The sequence below is a fragment of the Prionailurus viverrinus genome, chromosome B2, assembly GCF_022837055.1.
Source record: "Prionailurus viverrinus isolate Anna chromosome B2, UM_Priviv_1.0, whole genome shotgun sequence".
Lineage (NCBI taxonomy): Eukaryota > Metazoa > Chordata > Mammalia > Carnivora > Felidae > Prionailurus > Prionailurus viverrinus.
The window spans coordinates 40,128,097-40,149,154 of NC_062565.1; the positions used below are offsets into that span (position 1 = coordinate 40,128,097).

The following is a 21,058-nucleotide window of genomic DNA, read 5'->3' on the forward strand; positions in this document are numbered from 1 at the left end:
TGGCTGGCATAAAAGTATATACATGGGCAGCTACTATTATTAAGTTTATGAAGAACTAGAGTCTACTTAATATTATAGTAAGCAAATATTTTTACTCAACTGAGAATGAGGCAACAGAGAACAAACAAAATTACAGCATTAGGTGCATGCTAGCTAGAAGGCAGATTGTCCTAATAGAGAAAATAATTAAATACTGGAAAAGATTAGCTACAGAGGTTGCCACATTATCTCTGAAGATTTATGAAAATAGCATAAATGTTTATCTACCTGGGATGATTTAAGTGGGATATTGACTGAAGTTGCAGGATAAACTAGAGGTCCTTTCAAGGTCTCTTCCCATCCAAAGAATCTACGATTAATCAGAAAAACATTTAAGTACATACAACCTCTTCATTCAAATCCAAACAAATAACTTAAACGTTTTTTGCTTAACAAATAAGATTATGACCAAAATAAAGTTCAGTTGAGTAGAATTTACTTGATAAACAAATGAAAATAAAGCTTACATTTATCATTGGGAGTCCTTATTGATCAACAGTATTATTTGAACTAAAAGATTGTCCATTTTCAGTTTTAGAAATATCAACAGAGCAATAACCATTCTCAATGAGAATTAGTGATTTAGCACACTATAGCAGCATATAGAAACAAAAGACAGGACCCTAATGGACTCTTTCCCTTGGATGACCGTATAGTTCATCTATTTTCTTTTTCATCAACATCACATAAGTCTAAAATAATTTATATAAAGACATCGTGTATAAAACAACTACACTATAAAAATGTCAATACCATAAACAGGGTGAAACCTAATAGTAATGCCTAACATAATGCAGACAGCAAGGGAATATGTGCGAACATCCTACAGAAACAGTTACCTCATAGAAAAGTTACTTTTAAATTTGAAACTTCACATTTCAGACTGATCCTCTTGAAATTGAGCAGCAAAAATAGTAATTTTTTAAAAATTTCCTGTTAAATTACAAAATCAATGGAGTCATCTTGAACATCTGCTTACGAGAATCCAGATTCCATGAACACAGCAGCTGAATCCAAATAGATTTTAGGTTCTGAGTTATTGACATAGATTAATAACCAGTGTTTCTGATACCCACTAATCAAAACATAATTTTGCTGTTACAAATGCCACCAGTCTAATCATTGCTATTTACACAGACACCCACAAAACAGTGGTAATTCAAAATTTACACAACTTTGAAAAAAAATTTCTTTGTGTATCTGACACTAATGAAATAACCTCAAGTAAGATTCTCAAGATCAGTTTGCATTTTTCCTTGTTAATGATAGCTATCCTAAATTACAGCACCATCAAATAAAAAGTAATAATCGGTCATATTCTTAGCTAAATGTAAAAGCTTCAGAATAAAAGTCATCAAAACAAAACAGTAGGAATAATCTAAATTTTGTCCCAAATTTCTCAACTACCTTTTAATTTCCAGAAGTGTCTTAAAAATCAAAAGCTTCTTGGAAATTAATATTAATACGGCCTTCTTTATTCACAACCACAAAACAGGAGAGCCAGTGGAGCTGTCCAGGGCTCCAGCTTGCATTACCATATAGAGGCTTTTTCATGATAAAAATTACCTATAAACTCATTATTTAACCCAGAAAAGAAGTCCCAACTCTAAAATCCTCCACTATTCTACAAATCTCCCTTTCTTTACTCCATTTAGTTAAATGGGTGAGTTACTTACTATAGTGTGAAATGTCCCACATAAAGCTAAAGGCAGCTTAGGAACTCAAAGCCCTCACAGTCTGGATTTAAATCTCTTCCCCAGCAAACTTCCCCAGTTGGTTTATCTGCCTTCTTCTGAAATGATTTCTCAATATTCTCCAGCCACCAAAAAACAATTACGCAGAAATCTAGTTGATTAATCAAAACAAAAAGATGTTCATCTTTCTCGATCTCCACAACAGCGGGCACTCCATTGAAAATGGAAATGTTGTCGATAAAGCACTCTGCCCAGTGCTGTCAGGTACAACCCTCCTACAACAACACTATCACACCACATAGGCACAGCCACACTGTACATAAATACAACCCGTATTCCCATTATCACAACACTAGCAAAATGCAGAGGTTTTCAGCACTGAGCTGACGCTTCATCATTCACAGAAGAACAAAATCAAATCAAAATGGGTCTCATCTTTTCAAAGTGGACATGAAAGTCGAATTAAAAGCAATGAAGGGTAGAAGTAGATTCAAGATACCCTGAAGGGGAAAAAAGGTTTCTGGAATTTCCTACTTTTATGGACAAAAGAACTCACAATTTCAACACACTTAACAGTTCTCTTCTCAACAAAGAATTCCCTTCCTGCACACGACCCCCCCCCCCCCCACGTCCACTCTGACTTTCCAGTTTTTACCCCTATCTCTAGGTCTCTTTTCACTCACCATGGTTCCTCCTCTTCTGCACCAAAGGCTCCCTACACTTGGTCCTTCACTACAGCACCTGTGCCCTGACCCATGCAGACCTTCCGTAGCATCTCCCCACAACATGCACATCTGACTCCCACCCCTGTGCAGGCTAGCCCAGTTCTTCCTCCAGCAGGACTTCTCCCAGCTTCCCTTAACCCTGTTCTCTTCCCTTACACCCCATCTCATCCTTGAAATCCCGGGGCCCAGCTCTTCCTTGCTCCTCTCACCATCCGCTTTCAGCCCTGTCTCTCCACCTCATTGTTTTTACCTTGGATCTGGCTAAACCTCGTCAATTAACACAATTCCCCCGTCACCCTGTCCCAGCCCGCCATCACTTCTTTACACCCTTACTCTCTTCTCCTTTCAGCTTGTCTGGTCCCAGAATTGTCCTATTAACGCCCCACCTCTCATCCCGGTTTCCTTTCACCCTTCCACTACGCTTATTCCTAACTCCACCTGGTACTCGTCCAGTGTCTCATTCACCCGCCCTCACTTTCAAGAATTTACACCCATCGCCCACCCACTAACCCATACCTTTCTCAGAACCTCACGATTCCCACCCCACCGCGGGTCCTAGTCCTCCAGCTCCTCTCGCTCTGCACTAGTTCACACCCTTGTCACGTCTGGCTCTTAATCACTCTCTCTCCTCTACTCCCAACTATCACCCCAGCTCTGCCCCTCCTTGCCTTCCACTTCCAACTCTTACCCCAGCACCCTCACCCTGTCACGATCCCCTACAAAGCTCTCCTCCTCCAACCTGTGCTCTTAACACCTAACCCCAGCCTCGGTCTGCCGAACCTCATTCCCGGCCGGCTTCCTGAACACCCACCCTGGGTTTTGCCTCCTTCCTACCTCCTTGGCTGGCTTTTTCTCACTCCTCTTCTCCCAGCCTTCTAACCCTTTCTCCCCTTAATCCTTCTCATCTCATTCTTAGACCCGTTCCCCCCAACCGCCCCCGAGCCTTCCTTCGCTTCTCCCCTCAAGCCTTTTTTTTTTTTTTTTTTTTTTTTTTTAACCCTCAACCCAGTCTTCGCCCACCCCGCCAAAATAAAGCGCCGGCCCGCCCCGTCTGCCGGCTCTCGCCTCCGCTGGCCCCCGCCCCGGGCGCCCCCCAGCCCGCCGGCGCCGCGGTCCCGCCCCCTGCCGCCGCTCCTCCCGCCCGCAAGGCGCGCGCCGCCTTTGTCGCCCCTCACCCGGTGTGTGAGGATTTGGCTTCTTTAAAGGGGAGGGCCAGTGTGCCGGAGACTCCTGTCCCCGCCTCCGAGTCTTAGAATGGGCTCCCTGGCCGTCGCGTCCTCCCCGGTCCCAGTCCCCCCACCCCCTGGAGCTACCCCCTTGGCTGCCTCCCTACCTCCTCCGCCCCCTCCCTGACCCCCCTCTATTTACCGCCATCATCAGCACGCGCGAGCTGTCACCAGGGCGCGAGACAACCGAACCCGGCCCCGCCCCCTGCCCTGCCATTGGTCCGCCCGTCGGAGCCCCGCCCCCGGGCCCCGCATTGCGCCAACGGCGCAGCGCTGGGCCCAGACCACGACACAGACTGCCTCTCCGAGGGTTCGCGCCGCGGGCGCAAAGTTTAGGGTTAGCCACCAACGTGTGGCCAATTTGAGCCTGGCGTAACGGGCGGCGGCGTAGAGGGGCGTTGTGAATCGCGGGTCGAAGTTTGGTTGAAGCACAGAAGGGTAAATAAGGAGGTTTCCAGACAAAGAGACTCTTAAAGGTACAGAGTCTTAAGGCTGTCCCTCCTCCTTAAAGGGCCAGCGACTCTCCGAGCCCATCTCCGCCCCCTTCTCAACGGCACTTCAGCCCGCGGAGCAGTGAAGGAATTCTACATTAGTTCCCCGCACATTTTTTGAAGCTCCTTTAACATCTGTCCCCACTGCCAAGGGGGGAAACCTTTCTCACTATTTGGTCTCCTTTTTTGTTTTGTTATGTTAAAAGACTAAGTTATTGCTAACTGTGCCTTTCCGAAAGAAGCAGCCTCCGAACTTGGGGGTTTCCTGAGGCAGCGTTTGCCAAAGTTACTATTGGCTCCCAGACGAGTAAGCACGTGTCTGACTTTTGCCACTGATGACCCAGGCGGGACCCAGCTGTTTTATGGAAATCCCCCAAGGAAGAGGTTCACAGCCAAAGACTTAAATTCAGCAGATTGTCGGGACGGAGACCACAAGAAAACAACAGCGACGATTTCTACTAGGCTTTTCTGCCTCTAAAAAGGCTTCCTCCAGAGGCTGCATTGTTCTGACGTTACCCCCCCCCCCCCCCGCACAAATTACAAACAACACACCAACACGGTTACATCACCCAACACAAGGCTAAAGCAGGTAAAGTCTTACATGTAAATAGAAGGACAAGGAAAAGAAATAAATATGGGTTATCAGCTACACTGGTTCAAGGCTGCACACCTGTCAATATGAAGTAGAGAAGCACAAAAGCTAAACAAAATAAGAAGGGAGAAACAGCGAGTGCATGTGTAAGCATGAAACCACAATGTCTGCAGCCAAGCGTGCTTAAGTGTAAAAACGTGTTCAAAGGTAATTACCCTGGACATTTTAAAGAGGTTTGATGATGGAAGGAAAGGACCTTGATTGATTTGATTTGGTGAAGATCTGCCATGTGGTTCAAGAGCTCAAAGTAAAATCTAAAATTTAGCATTCCTTTTGTTGTCTTTAATTTCTTTTTAAAATTCTTACCTTACATTGTAACTCAATTATCAATTTTTCTCCCCTTACTCTGCAACCCCCTCCAATTATTGGAGATTAGATTGTATCTTATCCAATGTTAATTCCTTAACAAAGTGCCTAATGGGTAATAGGTGCTTTTGAGTGAAAGGTTTCGGAGCCACTTAAGACTTCCAAAGGAAAGGGTGTTCTCAGAATAGCATAGTCTAGGGCGTAAAGATTCTCAATGCCCTGAGCATGTATTGGATCAGTGGTTCTCAAAGTGTGCTGTGGAGCCCTGAGACTCTTCCACAGGGTCCCTACCAAACTTGTTTTCATAATAAGACATTATTTGCTTTTGTCACCACTATGGTATTTGCACTAATGATACAAAAGTAACAACGGGCAAAAATGAGCACATTTCAAGTCAATAGCACTCAATTATGCTATCAAAGTACTCTTCGCTGCCATTCACTGAAAAAAAATAATACTCATTTCACTTTGGAAGTCATAGCCCGACGCGGGGCTCAATCTCATGAACCATGGGAACTCATGACCTGAGCTGAAATCAAGAGTTGGATGCTTAACGGACTGAGCCACCCAGGCGCCCCTCGTTATAAGTTTTAATAAGGCAACTATCAATAGATAGACATAAACTAAAGCTCTTTGGAACTTTTAAAAGTGTCAAGGAGTCCTGAGACTAAAAAGTTTGAGAATTGTATATTAGATGGAAGCAGAAATAAGAAGGCTATTTTAGATATTCAAATATGAGAAGGCTCGGCAGCAGAGCTAACAAGGTTTTAGTGTAGCTTCAGAGTTAAGTGCTTCAGTGGTTCATTAATGAGGAATGCAAAATAGAATCAGGAGCACTGAGCCTCCATTAAAGACACAACTGGTAATGAAATGTGATCACAACACACATGGTACGACACAAAAACAGTTCAGAGACAGGAACAACTAAGACCTGGGAGCCGAGGGGAAACAGGGATGGATGTGTTCCACAAAGAGTATATAGGCAATTGTACCTCAACATTTTTTTTTCCTAAGCAGACTCTTTTCCTTCAGGTTGTAGAAGAACAAGCAAAATCTTATCACTGTGAATAAATTTTAAAAACAGGGTTCCATGCTCCAGAGATGGGCAACACAACTGTGCTCGCTGATCTGGCTACAAAAAAATATACCTGTACTATGTATACCTTCTTGGGACCCTCCCTCACTGCTCATTCTCTATTGTAATAGCATTCTTTCCACTGGAGGAGAATTGTAACCTGCCACCAAGCAGTATGACCTCATAACATCCCATCTTTTTACTTTTTTTTTAAGATTTTATTTTTAAGTAATCTCTACACCCAATGTGGGGTTTGAACTCACAACTCGAGATCAAGAGTCACATGCTCTTCCTACTGAGTTAGCCAGGCACCCCCATAACATCCCATCTTAGCCATCCTAACCAAATACCAGTACCTTCAGCACCATTACAAAGATGCTAATGCAGAAAGGGCATCTCCTTGCCGACAATGCTTTTGACATCTATTCTCCCTTGAGCCCCTCAACAAGCCTATGAAACATGGAATGTAGGCATCATTATTTCCCACTTTACTGATAAGACCCAGAAAGGCCAAGTTGACTTGGAGTTGCCTGGTAAGTTCAGAACAGTCCTATGGCCAGCACCAGGCCAATCGTGTCCTAAAGTGGTGCTCTCTCTCCTTTAGTAGTTGCCTCAGAATACCCGTCACCTCCACATCCCTAGCTTTGCTTTTCCTACACAACAAAAGATTTCTAATATTGAATTCTGCCTTGGGACAGTCTAAGATATATAAATGTGCTCCCTAAATTCTCTTTTTTAAAGCCCCCAAAGAAATTTCAGCAGAATTCATATTAACCTTAAAAAACAGGTCTATGCCATCTGATGGGGCAGGTATGTGATGGAAAATAAAACAGAGAATGCAAGAGAGTTAGGAATCTTTGCCCTAAGAGTTCCAAGAACTTTTTTTTACTTGCTAATTTCATCACAGAGACGAGGAACTATTTCTCTGCCTCATCAATCACATCATTCTGAACAATGAAAATATACTCATTATGCCAAAATTCCATTACAACAGAATAATTTTCAGATCCCACAGAGTGTGTTATAATGGAAGAGTAACTCCTGGGGCCACAGAGAAAGCTATAAAGATTCTTCATACATATTCACTCCTACCCACTTCTAAAAGGTTGTGTGCATGTGTACATAGAGACAAAAGGAGAATGGGGAACCAATAGGAAAGGTAAGAATAGGCACAGTCCTGCTTTCCAGACTGACCGAAAGGCCTGAAGGTCTATGAAATGAAGGAGGGAAACCCCTGGATGAGACCTCAGAGGAGAGGTCCGAGTGGCAGGGGAAGATCTTGCACATAATAAGCCAGCAGGACGTATTTCCCATCTGCTTTACCTTGGCCTTCATGTTTCCTTTCAAAAGCTGTTCTTTTAGAGATCCTTTTTTGGACCACAGATCTTTGAGACACTCTAACGAACCCTATAAATCCTAGTCCCCCAAAACTACACATATATATATACACAAAACCGTGTCTGATTTCAAGGCATCTCAGGCCTCTCAGGACTGCCATTGGGGGGGTTAGGCTGTTGGAAGTTAGTACTGCTATTTCAGAGTTATCATTTGCTCATACTCCAGCACTAATAATAAACTCCCTCATTAAGCACAATACAGTCTCCACAATCCAGGAAGGAATGGACAGGTATGTTCTGCTTTGTTCCATTTCTGTCTCAGAGTCACTGAGAAAACAGATGAAATAAATACACAGGGAAGGGATTTCCCTAGATGAGGCCAAGTCAAGGTTGCATGAACTCTGGGGGGATAATGTAAAGTTCTGAGTCCTGAACGATGGTCAAACTAGGTGAGCTAAAGGGTCCTTTGTAGGGGCGCCTGGGTGGCGCAGTCGGTTAAGCGTCTGACTTCAGCCAGGTCACGATCTCGCGGTCCGTGAGTTCGAGCCCCGCGTCCGGCTCTGGGCTGATGGCTCAGAGCCTGGAGCCTGTTTCCGATTCTGTGTCTCCCTCTCTCTCTGCCCCTCCCCCGTTCATGCTCTGTCTCTCGCTGTCCCAAAAATAAATAAACGTTGAAAAAATAAAAAAATAAAAAAATAAAGGGTCCTTTGTAACCCAACAGACTGATTTTGGAATGTTCTACACAACGGCAGAAACTCTACCTTGGGGGAGAGTCCACCCTCAAGAAGAGACTGTTCAAAGTCCAAGGACACCAACCCCCAGGAGAGGACCACACTTGTAACACAACTGGTTTCAGCCATGCCACATGGCACTTGTGATTGGGGCCTGCAGCCCATGGAGACCAGACAGCAGCAGGTACAGAGAGGGAGGCTGTGACAGGGGAAAGGCAATACTGGGAATTCCAGGTGTGCACCTGGGAGACAGTGAGGCCATATATCAGTCCTGCCTAGCTCCAGATCTTGAAAATGTTCAGCCTGTTGCCCTTCCTATGTTCTCAGAGTCTCAACTCTGGACACCTGAGAGCATGCTTAGGTGGGACTTTCTAACTGCTCCCCTTACCATCCAGGATTTGGAGAGAATTTCACTACCTCCTCCTGGAGCCTCAGGAATGAATACTGGACACACCGGGTTGGGGCAGACCTGGCGGAGGAGAGGAGTGGTCAGTCTCTAGGTATTCCTTCAGTGGAGCAGGGACACCAATAGATGGTGGAGGAGAGATGACCACTTGGTACTCAAGATGTGAAGCAAGCAAGCGGGAGGCAGCCTGGGAACAGGGGAACAGAGAATCACAACAGCACAGGAGACCGGTGGAAAACACAGCCAGAGCAGGAACCACTAACGAATACAAGAGATGGATTAGACACAAGTGGAATACGGGCTTCCCTAAATCCCTTCTGCTTTTTTTGCCTTCTGCTGTCACACATCTTGCCATGTGCAGGCATCACTTGTGGAAGAACTTAATGGTTCCTGTAAAGGGACTCTGTCTTTAAAATTGAACCTCATCCCAGGGAATAAAGTGCTAGTTCTGCTTTTGTCCAATATACACTGGAGGAATGACATGGCACCATAGACACCCAGGTGCCTCACTTTGACATATCGTGGTAGCCAGGAGTCCCAAGTCAGAAGTCTGGTCCCAACTCCAGCCTCATCTCAGCGTGACCTCTTTGGGAGCCACCACCTCCCCATTTCATGGTAAAGGAAAACCAAAGGAGCTCTACAGCTGCCCTGCATAACTCTGACAGCTGAGGTTAGCAGATTCCTACATGGCTCTGGCAAAGGTACCCACCCAGGTGACATGTTAGCAGGGTCCCCGAAATTTCCCAGTTTATGTTCTTTTGGGGGTGGCTACAGATGGGGAGAGCGGCAAAGCATCTGGAAGCAAAGGAAGGAGATTTAGGAAGACAGGCTGGTATAGAAAGAAAAACATCAGATTTAAACCCCAAAATATCGCATCTCCATTTACTGGCTGCATTTAAGTTCTCATTTATAAAGTGAGCATCCGACTTCAGCTCAGGTCATGATCTCACAGTTCATGGGGACAGCCCAGAGCCTGGAGCCTGTTTCAGATTCTGTGTCTCCCTCTCTCTCTGCCCCTCCCCTGCTTGTCCTCTGTCTCTCTCTGTCTCTCAAAAAAAATGTTAAAAAAAGTTAAAAAAAAAATACATTATATTCAAAATGCTATCTCAAAAAAGATTTGAGATAGCCTACAGAAAAATACAAAGATAAAGCTGGACAAGAGCAAATATAAATCAGAAGGCCAAAAACAGAAGATCTATGCATTTTATTGTGTGTAAATGACATCTAAAACATACCTCAATTTAAAGAAGCAAAAACCAAAGAAACAAACAAAAAAGCCAGAGGAGGAGAACAAAAAATGAAGATGGCAGGTCCTGCAGTTTCAAAGTTAAACTGAGCTTCCTGCCAGCCAAAGCTAAAAGGGAAACATGACCACTACCTAATTCTTATTGTAGAGGCTTCAGATCCGAAATAATGGCTCTCTGGTACCTTCAATGAGGGGCAGAATCCTTGGGGACAACTCTGTAGTATGTACAGTAACATGTGTCCTAAGGCCGTCCCTGACTGGATATATCAATGTTGGCCCAACTGAACATTTCTGTGGTAGGAGTCGGGTAAGCAGGTAATGTAAGTCAAAGGAGAAGCTTGGAGGCTCAAATGAGATGAGGACAAAGAGCTCAGGAAACTGTGAACCCTTAGGTGAGGGGCGCAGAATTGACTGCCCAGGGTGACTAAGCCAGCTAAACACGAAAGCGACTCTGGCATCAGCCCTATCCCAATGCAATTCGTAAACAAATGGCTTAATTACACGGGGTGCTCTCCAAAATAGCAACCAAAGCCACTCCTGGGCATATCCATTGAGCTCCACATAGCAGAGGGCCCTGACTGGGCCCCCACATCCATTTTCTGCTTCATCTTTTAGTCACAGAAGCTCCTGAGTTTTAACTGGACACATGGCCACCCAAATAATGGGCTTGTGTCCCAGCGTCCCTTTCAGCAGAGTGTGGCCACACTGATTTGAGAGACTCCAGGTCATAGCCTTTGAAAAGAAACTGCTTTGTTCTCTCTTTCCCTGGTGTATAGTAGACACAGAGCCGAAGAGTCTGCTTTGACCTTGAGGGCAAGGTCAACACCTAGGACTGGCTGAACAACAAGACAGAAGGAAGCTGAGGTTCTGGTGACCTTGTACAGCTAAATCTGTCCTGGACCATCTGATTACATCTGTACTATTTGAAGAGCAAAAAATAAACTTCTGCTAAAAGCCACTGTACTTTTGGTTCTCTTTGTTATAGCAGCTTAGCCTGTGGCTTAATCTAATTCACAACAGAATGGAAAGATGTCAGAGGGAGATTCCCAAGGACTCAGGCAACACCCTAGAAAAGTCAACTCACAATTCACTTCAGCAAACAGGTCAGAAAATGATAGCCATCACACTAAGTTACGCCTTCTACTCCTTCTCCAAGAGAGGCCCAACCGCATCCCTGGAGTAGAGGAAGAGGCCTTTATTACAGCCCGGCCCAGCCTGTCCACTGGCCAAATCCTCAACAGCTGGAGATACAGACTGCTTTCCCCACCAACACTAGGCAGGGACAGCCCTGTCCTACCTTTTCCCCTAAAGCAGGAAAGCTCCACACTTCTCCACTCTTCATAATTACCATTCTTGAGAACAGGCCAAGTCCAGTAAGGCGTGGGGTGAAGCAGCTGCTGGGGGGCTGTGTGTGAGGGTCAGGGGAGGGGAGTCCAAATCCCCAGAACAAAAGTCACAGCTGGGAAGAGGGAGGGAAGCTTCCATGTCTGCCCTGGATTTCTGGGGGGGCGGCACCTGCTCCTCCTGTGTAGTCCCCCTGGTGGCAGAGCTCAGCTGGGCAGCTGCCAGCCACTAGCGAATGCCAGCCACGGGCACCTGCTGCTGCTTGCGGATCTTGTTGAAGAGTTCCATGTACTGGGCCATGGTGTCTGCCGGGCCGTAGACGGCATCGTGTCTGTTCCCAAACACTGCAGGAGCCCCTGGTGTGTGGCTGCCTAGAAAACTCTGTAGAAACTCGAGCAGCAGGTTCCAGCAGTCACTAGCTACCACACAGGGGCCATACTCTACCTGGAGACCAAAAGAACAGAGAACAAAGGTAAGTGAGGGCAAGGACAAGGTCTCCTGCTTCTCTTGCACCTCTTGCACCCTGCTCCCATGTTCCCCAAACCCCAGCAAAAGACAAACACCTTGTAACACAGTGTTGATCCATAGGAAACAGTCAACCCAAACACCAGGGATTCGACACACCCAGCATCATTCCCTTTAGGTATCTCAGACATTCTCATCTTGGGAGTTACCAAGCTACGGCCCAACCCATAAGACCCAGGCCCCTTCTGGTGATCTCAGAACTGTATGTTCTGGTATGTTGCATGAAGATCCCAGGAGAGCTCAGGAAAATGTGTTTATATGTCTGTGTGAGTGTGACTGTATGTCTGTGTGTATGTGTATATCCATAGTGTGCAAAGTAGATACCCATATTTGAAATCTTTTCAAGACCAAACATGACTCCCAAGATAGACCCCACCTGACCCTAAGAAGTAATTTCCCAAACAATGTGGCAGGGGCCAAAGATTATACATCTTAGACTTTCTCATTCCTTTCTCCTAATTTTTTACCAGACAGATGGCAGAACAAATAATTAGTAACATAAAGGGAAACGAGGAAAGAAATAACTGGGATGTATTTGTACCACAAAGTTGGAAACATAAAGGAGAAGCGAACAGTGGGTTCCCAGTGGGTCTCAGCAAATCCAAGGCGTATCACAAGCTGAAAGGGGTCAGGAAATCTTGGCCCGAGAGGTCCCTGGAGTATCAAAGTAGTAATTCCTGCTAAGGCCCTTTACTCTACCTGGAATGCCTTGTGGGCCTTATCTATCCCCACATCTCTACATTCTTAAGTCCCTCTTTACATGTTACTCTTGCAGAGAGCATCCCAATCCCCAAAGTCAATGCTTTCATTGGCCTGAATTCCCAGAGCAATCTGGGCCTTTTTTATGGCATTTCTTAAAGACTAACTTCAAAAACAGTTTGTGTGGGGGCACCTGAGTGGCTCAGTCGTTTAAGTGTCCGACTTCAGCTCAGGTCGTGACTTCAGCTCAGTTTGTGAGTTCAAGCCCCTTGTGGGGCTTGCCGACAGCTCAGAGTCTGGAGCCTGCTTCAGATTCTGTGTTTCCATCTCTCTCTGCCCCTCCCCCACTCAAGCACACTCTCTCTCTCTCTCTCTCAAATATAAATGATAACAATAATAAAAAGTTTGTGTGTTTCAGCTTACTAAATTACACATTTTCAAAAAGCAAGCCCTGTAGCTTACCTATTTTTTTTTTTTTTTTATCTCACACAGTGCTGGGCACAACAGATTGAGAAATTTCACTGGTCCCAAAGCCAGCTACTGCCACACTCCCTCTTTGTCATCTTCAATATATACCCCAGAGATGAAGTCACCACACACACACACCTCTTTTCATCATGAAAGTTGACAGCATGTCAAAAGGAAAGGCTCATCAATGCTACACAGCCTTCCAGACTTATCTTACAGGGTACTGTGGAGAGGTGTACAGGCACACGATTTAGGGCCCACCTCTCAAAAGTTATCTGCACCAAAACTTGTCCTGGTCTGCTCCAGTCCTTGTGATGGGTGACCAGTCCCTCCACATCACAATTCACTGGTCTCCCTTGACTATCCCTTCCCTTCTCCAGCAAGACAGCCTTCCTAAGCTTTCTCCCTGTTGTGACCCCAGCTTCCCATTCCCACCCTGAGCCACAGCCTGAATGATTAAAGAAAGGCTAAAAGATGCCCTGGAGACAGGGATCAGGGAGAAATATAAACACCTGTTTGCATTCAGAGGGATGTGGAAATCTACAGAGCCCTTTAACACATACTGCTATTTCCCCAAAGTCTTACCTCTACGGAGATGCCTCGGGCACTGGGCCCCATGGTAACTGTGCCCACCTTCACTAGGAAGTCACAGTACTGGTAACGGGTACCCCGGGTCTCAATCTTGCTAGCCTTGGCACTCTGGAAAAAGCCCTTGAGCTTCACCATGAGCACATCGAAGTTGGTGTCAGCAATGAGGCAAGGGCCATTCTCAAAGAGGGCGAAGCAGCTCAAAGGGTACTCTGAGTTGTGCATCACGTACATCAGCTTCCCAGCCTGACCTGCAGGGACAGAGATCCTATCGGCATCAAGACCTTCATCTGCAAACCCCAGGACAGAGTCAAAGGCGTGGAACAAGGCCAGATGGCATTGTGCCATTACCTCAGCGATCTTGGAAGGAGATGGGGCAGGGGGGAATCCCCTCACTAACAGTCTTTTCCAGAGAGGAAGGGAGATGAACGGCAGGCAAGGCAGCACGTGGTAAAACCTCACCCCACAGAAAACGTGAGGAGCACAAGGGAACTTTGATAGCAACTGCTAACAGTTTAGTTAAGTTCTTAAGAGGGATGGGCTCACGGATGTTTAATGATGATGATCAATGATGATGATCGATGACCGACACAGACTTCACATACAGTCTTCTGTATGATCATTTCTTGCAGAATAGGGACAATGAAGTAAAATTAACAACACCTGAGTATACCAAATGAAGCAAATGCTCTCTTTTCTGTCCATCCCTTCCTCCCTTGGCCTCCTCCCTGAGACACAAAGGTGGCCCCACAGAAGCAGCAAAGGGGAGGATCTGAGCTTGAGGCTGGAAAGGTAGGCCAGAGTGAAGCTGTGATAAGTCTTGTTTTCCAAGCCTCAGGAAGTATGGACTTTACCCTGAAGGCACTGATGAACACTTGGAGTACTTTAAGATATCAGCTGACTTGGGAAGCAATCAGCACAATCGCAGAAAGAACTCAGGATCTGGAATCAGAAGGTTGAGTTTCGAGCCCCAGTCACCCCTTCCAATTTCTGAAAAATGAGCTTTCTCATTGATTACACTAGAGATTTTTCTGCAAGAAGGAAGGAAAGCTACATATATTTGGTTAACTAAGAAACGGAAAGCAAGATCCACTCCCCCCTTATATACTACAAGAGTCAATGGATAGACAAGGACAATCCCAAGTATTTAAGACTTACCTATTCAAATATTTATTAAGTACTTAACTATCCCCAACATCGTGCTAGGGTTTAAGAGGCAGGTTTAAGAGATTTAAGTAGAGAACATAGCAGCTGGCCTCAGGAAGCTGACACTCTCACTGGCAACAGGGGAAAGACCAAAGTGCGTATGTGGAATAGACCAGAAGTCTTTTTGGAAGGAAGAACAGAGCCGGAAGAAATCAAAGTGGGCAAGAGTCAGCAGGAAACATGTTCATGGAGAAAAGAGGACTACGTACCCTATGAAGAGAGGATAGAGTTCAGCCACACTGAGAAGGAAAGATATTCTAGACAAGGATGAGAGTTTAACAGTGGAAAAGAGGAGATGGGGTGGAGGGGCCGCTATACAGGCCTCTACTCTGCTGCCACTTCCGGAACTCAGGCCCTGCGCCAACCTCCCCCCACATCCCTCCTCACTGCTTGTTGCCAATTCATACATTTCACCTCCTGCTAAATCCAGTGCAAAACATTTCAACCCTCCAAAAGGACCGAAAAAAAAAAAAAAAAGACATCCAAAGCTGATCTGTCATTCTGTTCTTATGCAAACTCACTGTAAGTACTTAATTCATAACTATGTAAGTCTGAGAGTGTTCTTACGGTCTTGAAAATATTTTGACAGTCAACTGAGGTTTTTTTTAATGAAGGCACTGCCAGTTGTTTATAACAATAATAATTTTTTTTAAGTTTATTTATTTTGAGAGAGTGCGTGCACAAGAGCAGGGGAGGCGCAGAGAGAGAGAGGGAGACAGAGAATCCCCAAGCAGGCTCCTGGCTGTCAGTGATGAGCCCAACAAGAGACTGCATCTCATGAACCGTGAGATCATGACTTGGGCTGAAATCAAGAGTTGGACGCTCGGGACACCTGGGTGGCTCAGCTGGTTAAGCATCCGACTCTTGGTTTTAGCTCAGGTCATGAACTCACGGTTCGTGGATTCCAGCCCTGCATCAGGCTCTGTGCTGACAGTGCACAACCTGCTTGGGATTCCGTCTCCCTCTCTCTCTACCCCTCCCTTGTACTCCCACTCTCTCTCAAAAATAAACAAAGAAACATTTAAGAAAAAAAAAAAAAAGAGTTGGATGCTCAACCGACTGAGCCACACAGGTGCCTGACAATAGCATGTTTTAAATCTCAACAGAGTATTTCCGTATCTGCACACACTTGTGAAGCAAGCAGAACCAGTGTCGCTGTCCCCCTGTTACAGACAAGGAAAATGAAGCTAATGGGTTCTGGACCAGCAGCAGCAGCACCACCAACTGGGAGCTTAATGGAAATGCAGATTCTCTGTCCCAGCCCACGCTTACTGAGTGGGAAACCCTGGAGGGGCCCAGCAATCAGTTGTGACTGAGCCCTCTGGGTGATGTTAATGCTGGTCCCTATGAGAACTTGTGATCCAAAGGCACAGAGCCAGTAAGGAACAGAACTGGACCTCCAATCCAGGCCTTCTGACCTTAAGTTTATTGCTCCTTCCATTCTACCCCGCTGTCTGCCACGAATGTGTCCTCTCCCCAACTAGACTGTACCTCCTTGAAGAGTAAAGGTCAGATTAGGAAAACAAAGCCCATAACAGGTAGTGTCATCGACGTAGTATGCCATCTTATATCTATGCACAAATGTTTCGGTTTCCAAATGCTTTCACAACAATTCTCTTTTAATTCCTACATCCTTCCTAGTGAAGGCAAAACTAATAGTAACACTGTGATCTTATTGATGCTGAAACTCCATAGAGCTCTGATTTATCAAATATTTATTACATTTACAGCCTCAGCTCTAAGTGCTTTGCAGATACTAATTTAATTAGCACAACAACACTAGGAGATCAGTACTATGATATTTTCACTGTACAAATGACAGAAATGTACTGGGAAGGTACAGAAACAGAGCCCATAGCAGATAGTTTCATTAGAAGGGATTTAATACAGGGAACAAAATACAGGGGTTGGAAAAACTGAAAAAACAAATGGTGAGGCCGCCCAAATATTAGGAACACAGGGATGTACTACTATCCTTAAGGCTGGAAGGAGAAAGAGAAGATGTGCTGTCATTAGAGCCAGACGAGGGCCACCCAGCAGGAGCTAAAACCAAGGAAGAGACACTGCCACAGCCAGAGATCCAGAGACACGGCCCAAAGCAGAGGGAGAGGAGGAGATGTTGTGCTCTCCCTTTCTTCTGTCCTCTAACCTTCCCCAGTGCAGTAAGTGGCCAAAGGTAACTAAAAAGGGGCCAGCAAAGTTACAGCTAGTATGTGACCAGAACTCAGTTCTCTGGTTCCATGATCTAGGCTCTTAATCACTGTGCTTTGGAACTGTCCTAAGTAACTGCAGAGCCAAGACTAAGAGAACCCAGGTTCCCTAACTCACATTCAAAGATTCTCCTGGGGCAGTGGGTGACTCAGGTGGTTAAGCATCTGACTCTTGATTTCGGCTCAGGTCACGATCTCACGATTTCGTGAGTTCCAGCCCCACAAGGGGCTGTTAGCGCAGAACCTGCTTGAGATTCTCCCTCTTTGTCTGCCCCTCCCCCCACTTGCATTTTCTCTCTCTCTCAAAATAAATAAATAAACTTAAAAAAAAAAGATTCTCTTTGTCTCTCTACCAACACCATCAATCATCCACAGTCCATCTCACCTCTCAATATATTTAAAATAAAAGTTGATTCACTGGTCAAGGTTATGCCAATGAGGTATCCAAGACTACTAGCTAGGTGTGGGAATCAGAAAGCCTTTCTGTAGAAAGTTCTAAACACTCTAAAGCTGCGAAAGAATCATATACAAAGACTTCTGAGCCTAAAAGGAGTCTTTCTCAAACTTAAAAGGGTGCTTAATGATCCTCAAGGGAGCTGGCTGAAATGTAACTGAGGCCTGTAGCTCCAGTCCAGTCAGTAAGCAGGGCCAGGACTCTGCACCTTTAACAAGTAACCCAGGTGATTAGATGCAGAGGCAGTTAGCCAGTGACCAATCCCCCCGAGAAACGCAGCTCTAAAAGTGAGAAGTGCAAAAACACCAAAACACAAGCCCCGTATAAGAGATGAAGGACGAAGAATTAATGAACTCAGAAACACTGACTGCCACATGTTCGAGAATACCACCCTTTGCAAAAGAGCATAAAGAACTCAGTGAACCCGAATGTCAATCAACTCCAAGCCAAGGTTGCATCTCACTGACCTTGGCTGCCAAGAGTGGAGGCGGCTGTGTGGTAGGTCTCACAATCCACACAAAATGTTCCTTGTTTCTCTGCCCCAAGCATCTCCAGTTTCCGGGTGAGGAGCTCCACGGTCTGCTGGACACTCTTGCCCTCAGCCACAGGCATCTGGGACACACTAGAAGGGAGAGGACCCAATCATCAGTATCCAGAAGCACATGTGCACTCATTGAGCCACTCATTTGCCCACAGACTCACAGCTCTTCAGGGCCAGGAGTTACCTTAAGAGACCACCTACCCCGATCCTCTTTCTCATTTTAAAGACAAGGAGACAGAGGCTCAAGTCCCTGAGAGCTCCACTAAGAACTACAGCACAGGTCTAAGGACACTCACACCAGTGCAGTGAACGTCCTATCACACTGCTTTCCCAAGTGTGACATGTGTGCCAACGTTCAACAGGTTTTAGGTGGCACACAGACTGAGCATTCCCTAACATTAAGTCATCTGAGAAAAGAACATCCTTTGCAATTCCTTCAGTTCTGACTATATCAGGAAAACCTCAATTTGTGGTATGTTTTTACCAAGTTTCTAACACTTTGAACGGGCGCTGTCCAGTAGAGTAGCCACAAGCCACATGTGGCTTTTTACACTGAAACTAATAAACTAAGTTAAATTAAAAATCCAACTCCCCGGGGCACCTGGGTGGCTTAGTTGGTTAAGCGACCAACTTCAGCTCAGGTCATGATCTTGCAGTTTGTGAGTTCAAGCCCTGCATCAGGCTCTGTGCTGACAGGTCAGAGACTGGAGCCTACTTCAGATTCTGTGTCTCCCTCTCTCTCTGCCCCTCCCCCGCACATGCTCTATGTCTCTCTGTCTCTCAATAATAAATAAATGTTAAAGAAAAAAAAATTTAATAAAAAAAATTTTTTAAAAATTCAACTCCCCACCTGCACTATCCACATTTCTAAGGCTCAAAAGCCACATGTGACTAGAAGCCAGTGTATTAAACAATGCTGTTATAGAACATTTCTGTCATTGGCAACTTCTTTTCAACAGCCCCAGGATCAAAGAGAAAGGAAGCCTCAAGTTTATAATCTTTAGGAATGAGAAGCAACAGTATGTACACAAATTTAATCCAAACAATGAAATAAAAATGTTCAAGATTTCCTTCTTTGGTAAGTAAAACTAGCTCCCCCTTTAGAGTAGTAGGTAACAATCATTAGACACAAACCATGTGCCAGACCATTCCCAAAGGCCCTTAGATGAATTAACTCTGAATCCTCACAAAAGCCCTATAAGATGAGCTGTTAATTATCTCCTTGCTACAAATGAGTAAACTGAAGTGGAGAGGGGTTGAGTAACTCGCGAAGGGCCACATAGCTTGATGTAGTGTAGCCAAGATTCAAAGCCAGGCAAGCTGGCTCTATGTCTGTGCTATACTAGACCACTTCCTTAGGGTTGTAATTGCCTTTTAAAATATTTTTAAGGAAAATAAATGGATTCGAAAGAAAACATTAATAAATAGTACAGGTGGTACCTAACTACATAAAAACCACGTTAGTGAATTTTGGAAGATACTACATTACTTTATGATCAACTAAATGAAGGTATAAGAATGGAGTCCTGTAACTAAAAATTGTCACTACTCTCCATCAGAAAAAGCACTCATAAGTAAGGATGATGATATGCCTTATTGTGAAACATTGTAAAAGTGATATTATGGGGGGAGTCAGAAGGCCCAGAAGTGTGAAAAACTTGATTAAGGGTCCCAACAGACTGACAGCCCATTCCTTCTGTCTTCTACTGAAAGAACAGGGGCTCCCAGGGTTCCCAGCCACTATGCTACAAACTTTTCATTCCATTCCTCACACATCCCCCTTGCACTAGAGGATTTGTAAAAGGTTCATGATGTCCACTGTAAACAAAGGTGACGTCATGGACAAACCGACAAGAACCTGAGCTGCAGGAAAGAGTAGTCTCCCCCAGGCTCTTATGCAAGAAGCTTCCAACCACTGACTTCAGATATCCTAACCTCCAGCTCTCTCTGACTGGAAAGATGCTAATACTAAATATTCAAAACAAAGCAATCCTTGAAATCTAGCATTTTTAAACATTTTTTTTTCAATGTTTATTTACTTTTGGGACAGAGAGAGAGCATGAACGGGGGAAGGGCAGAGAGAGAGGGAGACACAGAATCGGAAACAGGCTCCAGGCTCTGAGCCATCAGCCCAGAGCCCGACGCGGGGCTCGAACTCACAGACCGCGAGATCGTGACCTGGCTGAAGTCGGACGCTTAACCGACTGCGCCACCCAGGCGCCCCGAAATCTAGCATTTTGGAACTAAGGCCTGCAAGAGCAGTAGGCCCATACCTTCCTCTGCCACCCTGAATTATATCATGTTAGAGATAAAAAGTCCATAAAAACTAGACCGTGTAATTAAACACAGAGGGAGACGGATCCCCAAGAGGTGACGCGCCTGAACCCCAATCTAACTGCCAGCAGCTTTTTCTCTAGACCCACTAGCTTAAAACGGCCACACCAGAACCAGACACGGGCTGGTCTTAACTGCCTTAGGCGGCTGTAGGAAGCAGCAGGAGAAAACCTAAAAAAAGATGGTTTCCCCGTGGCCTGTCCCCCACCCCTCCAGCTTCGCCAGCAGACTGAGTCCTAGTCCGGACATCCTATTTCCGACCCTTAAGTTTCACTCCGGGCAGCCCTATGGCCTCATGGGAAGGAAGAAAAAGGGAAGGAGGTACACAACCACCGATGGGCTCATGGGATAAAACCTTTCACTTGCTGCCTTCCAGGAAGCACCGGAGCATCTCCAAGCAAACAAAGCCGGAAAAACCGCAGCCCTTACAGTGTCTCCCTCACCCACACATTCCGAAGACATCTTGCTCAGCTCGTGCGGGGCGGCAGACCCTGGTCCCGCTCCTCCTCCCGGGTGGCTCCGAGGGCCTTTCCCGACCCCAAACGCCGCCCTACAAAGTCCCTTGGGGTCCTACCAAGTCACTCCCATGGTATCGGACCAGCAAGGTTGGCAGGAACAAACAGTTGATTCGCAGCGCTCTCCAGCCACCCACACTAAGTGAAGATCCCCCCACAACGCAAGCTTCGGCCGAGGGAGTGCAACGGAAATGACGTAAAAACAGAGCGCCCAGTAGACGCGCTCACGAGGAACAGGGGCGGGTC

At 45.6% G+C, this 21,058-nt stretch overlaps 2 protein-coding genes across 6 annotated transcripts in view; both read right to left on the reverse strand.

The window, feature by feature from the left end:
* USP49 (ubiquitin specific peptidase 49) overlaps positions 1-318 on the reverse strand; it is an 81,593-nt gene extending 81,275 nt beyond the window's left edge. For all 3 annotated transcript variants that reach the window (XR_007152028.1, XM_047857845.1, XM_047857844.1), the window contains exon 1: positions 268-318. The gene's annotated coding sequence lies outside the window, so the exon portion shown is untranslated. The remainder of the gene's footprint in view (positions 1-267) is intronic.
* Positions 1-21,017, reverse strand: part of MED20 (mediator complex subunit 20) — a 78,904-nt gene extending 57,887 nt beyond the window's left edge. For 2 of the 3 annotated variants that reach the window (XR_007152029.1, XR_007152030.1), the window contains exons 1-5: positions 20,872-21,017; positions 17,890-18,044; positions 13,550-13,803; positions 11,226-11,716; positions 268-349 (exon numbers count right to left, since the gene is read on the reverse strand). Coding sequence is in view for 1 of the 3 variants with exons in the window: in XM_047857859.1 (XP_047713815.1) it covers positions 11,501-11,716; positions 13,550-13,803; positions 17,890-18,044; positions 20,872-20,885 (639 nt within the window). In the remaining 2 variants the exon portion in view is untranslated. Of the gene's footprint in view, positions 1-267; positions 350-9,871; positions 11,717-13,549; positions 13,804-17,889; positions 18,045-20,871 lie in introns of those variants that run through there. The other variant, XM_047857859.1, reaches the window with a different exon arrangement.
* Between the last annotated feature and the right edge of the window lie 41 nt (positions 21,018-21,058).